Below are 6,558 nucleotides of genomic sequence, written 5' to 3' on the forward strand. Positions count from 1 at the left end.
GGTTGGAGGATATGGAGAGAGCAGTAGGAGAAGAAGCCTAACATGGCAAAAACTTGTTCTGGAAAACTAATGATGCATGGAAGAGTATGTCACAGAGGCTTTGGGCTGCTCAAGAAGTCTTCCACATACCTTAAGAATTCTGAAGCATTTATTTTAATGTCAAGTCTTCTCCCGACAACAGCCCCTTTTCTGGGTCCCTGCATGACTTAGAACCCTCAATACCGCATTTGTACTTACAAACACATTACCTTATTCCTCCCCTTCTCTGGGTAGTTTCAGACTTTTATGGAGAGTTGGGCTAAGAGACCACATGGTGGTAGATACTACCAACTAGCATGCCATATTCTAAACTATACTTTGCTAAACTGGAGATTTTGAGTGTAATAGTGTATTAGTTTTTCAACTGCATACATCATTTTTTTTAATACAGAATATCTCTGAGCATGGGTGCAGGAGGTAATCATTTTTTGGGCAAATTGATTTGTCTCTCTTTGTTTCAGTTTCCTCATCAATACATGAGATACTATTACTTACCTCATAGTGCTGTGATGAAGGTAAAAAAAATATGGTATATAAAAGCTTCTCAGAAAGGGACATGATCACAGGTCACCAGCTATAATACTCACTGTCACTGTAAGGCAATTGGATTTATAAACTAGCCCTTAAACTAGCCCTGCATATCCAATGACAATATTTATGCTAATTAGTAATGACTTGCATTTGCATAGTGCTCTTGCTTTATAAGATGCTTCATTAGTTAGGAAACTTGACCCCCAAATTATCCTTGCAGTAAACAAAACATACTATCTCAATTTACCAGTGAAGAAACTCCAGCCAAATGACAGACTGACACTAAGTTCAGGTCACATTTACAGGAACAAGTGCTTCAGATCCAGGTTGATTCCAGTGTCTTAGCTCTTTCTTAATTCTCCCTCTACAGAATCCCATCCCTTCCACAAGTCTGATGTCAGTCAGCTCCAATTAAACTTGAAAAAATGCTACCATCTTTTTTTTGGTGCAAATTAAATATGGGGATCAATTTTATTTCATGTCTTTCTTTTTATTTTTTATTTTTTTATTGTTTAAAATATTACAAATAGTAGTACATATGTCTCCTTTTTTTTTCCCCATTGACCTCTCCCCGGCCTCCCCTACCCCCAGTACATGCCTTTACCTGCCCCCGCCCCCGGGGTCTTGTATCCATTGGTTATGCTTCTATGCATGCGTACAAGTCCTTCGGTTGATCTCTTACAGCCCCGCACCCCCGCCACCTCCCCTGCCTTCCCGCTGTAGTTTGACACTCTGTTCAATGCTTCTTTGCCTCTGTATCTATTTTTTCCCCATTTCTTTCCTTTAAAAAAATCTTGCCTCTGCAGACTAGAAATAAACATATAATAATAAAAAATGTTTGAGTCCCAATTTCAGTGTCCAACAGTTCTGAGTCCCTGTTTCAATGTCAAACAGTTCCTTATGTGTACATGTCAGCAATGATATCTGGATGGTGGGCACATGGTGGCAATGCAGGTCCGACCCTCTCTGGTTTGGTCCTAGGCAACCTGCTGCAACGCACAGCTGCTGACTGCTAGCGTGGCAAGGTGTCGTCAGCATCTTCCATCTCTGGACTGTAACGGAGCTAAAGAAAACAGCTCTTAATAAATAGTTCTGGGCCCTGACCAGTTGGCTCAGTGGATAGAGCATTGGCCTGCGGACTCAAGGGTCCCAGGTTCGATTCCGGTCAAGGGCATGTACCTTGGTTGCGGGCAGATCCCCAGTAGGGGGTGTGCAGGAGGCAGCTGATTGATGTTTCTCTCTCATCAGTGTTTCTAATTCTCTCTCCCTCTCTCTTCCTCTCTGTAAAAAATCAATAAAATATATTTAAAAAAAATAAATAAATAGTTCTGGGAACCCATTCTTCCTTGTAGGACTGTAGTGAGCTGTCTCTGGTGCTTTTCCTTATTTTGGGTGTAGGTGGTGGGGAGCATGTTTATTGGTTCAGCCCTGACCATGCTTAGATCATGATGGGTGAGGCGCATTGCCAACTTTGGCTCAGAAAATAAGGGAAGAGAATGTGGTTTTGAGGTTTACTAAAGATGGTAGCATTTTTTACCGCAGCATAGTATTCCATTGTGTGATATACCACAGTTTTTTAATCCACTCATCTGCTGATGGGCATTTAGGCTGTTTCCAAATCTTAGCTATGCATAATACTACGCCGCGGTAAAAAATGCTACCATCTTTAGTAAACCTCAAAACCACATTCTCTTCCCTTATTTTCTGAGCCAAAGTTGGCAATGCGCCTCACCCATCATGATCTAGGCATGGTCAGGGCTGAACCAATAAACATGCTCCCCACCACCTACACCCAAAATAAGGAAAAGCACCAGAGACAGCTCACTACAGTCCTACAAGGAAGAATGGGTCCCCAGAACTATTTATTAAGAGCTGTTTTCTTTAGCTCCGTTTCTTTCTTCACGTCTTTGAAAAGAAATCCTTACTTTGAATCCTACCAATTTACATGACTTTTGGCACATTTAGAATAGAGTTTTGAGCAATGTGTTTCACAGGATACTAATGCTGCAAAATATTAATAGGTGTTATTAAGTACATATATGTACACACACACACACACACACACACACACACACACACACATTTCAGGATTCCCTGATCAAAGGAAATTGGGGAAACACTGGGTGAAGCAGAATTTACCAGATTTTTTTTATTGTGGAAATCCTCAGGATCCATAATATGTTACTGAGACTCTCTAGGGAGCAGGCTGGGCCACATCTCTCAGACATATTTATCTGTAAGCTCTCTATCCCACAAAGCATCTTTCTAATTTCAGCATTCCATGGAACACACTTTGGGAAACTGCTTTAGAATATGGTTCTCAATTCTGAACAGAATTGCTTCTTCCATATTGAATTTTTAGTAAGTGTGCTATTTTCCACTTCAGGTAAGGGAATCCATTTACTATATCAAAAACAGTTTCTACTCCTGAAATTGACCACTACAAATTTTTGCTTATTTTAAAATCACTTAAAGCAATGATTTCTTATCTGGGGAAAAAAACATAGTTGCACAAACTCATAGTTAAATAGCAAATTAAAATATTCCAGAATCAAGATTTTACATAAAACCCCCGAGTTTGGCCATACACTGTTTTTCAACCAAATGGCATGAAGTTGAACTCAGGGTTGTCATATGTCTCTGAGAAGCAGAGGCCATCCGACCCTCAGGAAACCATAGCAACCACCACTGATAACCTATACACTCTCTTACAATAAAATCATGTTATATATAAATGATGCAAATAAATAAATAAAAGCAAAAACATATCCATTATAAAATCATATTAATATGGAACAAGCAAAGCTCTAAAATTTGGGGATACCTTTTTTTAAGTGCCTTACTCCTAGGAAATGCTAATATTCAAAAAAATCAAATCATTCTCAGAGGACTAAACAGATTCCTAATTCTTAATTACTGGTTATAACATTTCATTCTTATTGAAACTCTGAGACTTAAATTTGGATTTTAGACTTGATGATAAGTCTTAAATGTAGTCATTATATATATATATATATATATATATATATATATATATATATATATATTATATATTAATTTGAACTGAAGGGGGGAAATGCAGTAGGATTTTACAATTTGTACATATTCAAGTCTATGGGAAATTTTCAAGAACTTGAGTGTATATGGGTGTATGGGCCACACTGATTTGTGTTTCTCAATGTTGAAAAATATAGTTCATTAACAAGAAAAAATTAAACCCATAAAATCATTTGATAAAAATCAATTTCTGCTATGTTTAACTTAATTAAATTTAAAAGCAAGCGCCTAAAGTAACCAGTTTGATACAAAAAGAAAAAGAAAAAAAAAAAGAACACGTTCCCTAAGCTGCTCAATGTTTTTGTTTTTGTTTTTGTTTTTGTTTTTGTTTTTTACAAATCAGAACATTCAGTATCTCTTTTGCATTAAACTTCGTTCCAAGTGTTTCAGGGCCTCGAAGGAGGATCCAACTTCAGGTTTCTGACATCAAAACCTTAACATGGCCCGAAGAATTCTCCTCCGCACTTCGTGAGTAATCAAATTTCATGTCAACTATTAAGTTACAAACATGCACTTAGGTTTTCCAAACCTCTGTTTAGAAATTCAAAAGGCCCTTTAGAAAACAGCCTTCAGCCAAAGCCCACGTTGGCAAGTGAAACCGTTTACCTGCGGGCGCTGAACAAAGAGGGGTCCCCGCAGCCCCTGCAGGCGCATGGCGAAGTGGCACGCGATGTCCCCCATTCCCATTGTGAGGCACAAATTCTTTGTGACACCGGGAGACACCGCAGAACAAAAATACTATTAGAAATGCTTCAAAAGGAACATTTTTGGCTGCGATAGAGACTTTTGACATTATTTATTAGGTTCAAAACTGTTTCACAAAAGGCTAACAATGGTTCTGTGGAAACCAGTACATCTGAGGCCCTTTCTGTTGTTCTGGGCAGGCATTGATTTGAAGATGGGCAGCCCGCGCTGAACAATTCCCTCGCAGCGGTCAGTGTAAGTGAGCATTCACCCCCGGCCCAGGAGGGGCCTGTGAACAAGCCGTATGGAAACGCTAGGGTGGGCGGGAGGGGGAGAAGAGCAAGCCTTGATTAACCTCTTTCCGGGGAGATGGGTGGGAGCCCTGGCAAAGTGAGGAAGGGGTGCTCCTGCCAGATTACCATGGAGGGAGGCATCTGCCCTGAGCCCCTTTTCCCGCACCGCCCCCCCCTCCCCGCCCCAAAGGGATGAGGATGCTTCCGGAGCATCTCCGGTGCCATGGCAACTGCGCCTCCTCCAACTGGATTTCTGGGCTTGCCCTGGAATCCGCTTTGATAATCTAGGTCGGCCAGAGCGCCTTTGGTGGCTGCCATCCACTCCTCCAGCTGAGCCTCTGAGGAACTTGGGGAGACCCTCGAAGGGGCAAATGGGGTCCTGCAGAACCTGATGGCAGTGGAAGGTCCCACAGAAGGACCTGGAGGGAAAACTAGGGTAGGAGCGGCCCCCAAGCGTGCTGAATAAACCTACCCCTGCCTTTTTATTTTATTTTTAAAAAATATATTGTTGTTGATTTCAGAGAGGAGGGGAGAAGGAGAGAGAGAGAGAGAGAGAAACATCAATGATGAGAGAGAATCATTGATCAGCTGCCTCCTGCATGTCCCCCACTGGGGATCGAGCCCCCAACCCTGGCATGTGCCCTGACTGGGAATCCAATCGTGACCTCCTGGTTCATAGGTCGATGCTCAACCACTGAGTCAGGCCAGCTGGGCCACCGCCAGGACTTTTTTTAAAAAAGTCTCTCCTTCATAACTGAATGTTTGAGAAATCAACATTTGCAATGTGCTGAGAAAGAAAAGAAAAAAATCCCCTGACATTATTATCCTCCAAGCTCCCTGCACTTCTTTAAGGAAATGAAATGCAACCTGTCCCTTTCCTGTTGTTTGAAAACAGCCCCTCCAAATAATGTTCAGATTCCTCATAAAACATTTTATCTCAAGAAAAACTGTTGAAAACTACTACAGAGAGGGAACCAGAAGAACTGGGGATGAAAATAGGGCCTCAAATTCTAAATTTGGGGAAAATTTGTGAATGGGAAATTATTAACTGGAGTTAGAGCTCATGCAAAACAAATGATCCACAGGCCATTTCAACTTTCAACTGATAATGTAAAAATCCAAGAGCCAATTACTTCATGAGTTTTATTAGAAATTTCAAGCCAGCTGAAAATGAAAGCAATTAGTGAATGAATCTGATGCTGGGTCTACACAACACATATGTATGCACTAATAATAATAGATTTGACTTTTTCTTTGTGCAACCAAATCATTTTTTTCATGTAAAAGATGAGATATTTTTTCAACGATACAGCCAAAACTGTAAAAGAAATATATATTTTTCCACCTGCATTTCCATATCTGTATACATATATATCATATATAAAGAAATATATATATTCCACCTGCACTTTCATATGTATACATATATAGCAAATATATATATATGTGTATTTATATTTATAATCTGGAAGTTTTTACCACAGAAATTCTGCCCATTGACCTACACACTTTAAAGTCTAGTTTTAAATTAGTTAAGACAATTTACATGCTTTAAATTCCTTTCTTCAAGTTTTTAAAGAGCTTTGAATAGCATATAGATGCCTAGAATATTTGGGACAATCTACAGGGTCATTTCCAAATTCAAAAAATATGTAAAAGATTTAAAATGCACATTATCTTCATAACAGTAGGTGTCAATAGGAGAAAAATAAAGCAGGAAAAAATTATGATAGACCCACATATGTGATATTTCAGTGAAGACCTGAAGGAAATGAAAACCAAACTAATTAAGTATCTGAGGAAAGAACATGATAAAATGAAAAGCACCTAGTACATAGTGAGTGCTCAATACCCAAGAGCTGTTACTGTCATATTTAGAATCATAATATAGGAATGCTCTGACCTGGAGTCAAATTGAAGGGTTGAACCTGGCCCCAGCCCTAAAATTACAGAA

The 6,558-nt window shown here is 39.6% G+C and overlaps 1 protein-coding gene across 1 annotated transcript; it reads right to left on the reverse strand.

The window, feature by feature from the left end:
* Positions 1-4,561: 4,561 nt before the first annotated feature.
* LOC308244326 (uncharacterized protein C12orf42) lies at positions 4,562-4,922 on the reverse strand (the record flags this gene model as incomplete). Its single annotated transcript, XM_080660259.1, is given in 3 exon segments — positions 4,562-4,626; positions 4,629-4,773; positions 4,776-4,922. Coding segments are annotated over 3 exon segments (357 nt in total).
* Positions 4,923-6,558: the final 1,636 nt, after the last annotated feature.

This window comes from Plecotus auritus, assembly GCF_963455305.1.
Source record: "Plecotus auritus genome assembly, chromosome: 3".
Classification (NCBI taxonomy): domain Eukaryota; kingdom Metazoa; phylum Chordata; class Mammalia; order Chiroptera; family Vespertilionidae; genus Plecotus; species Plecotus auritus.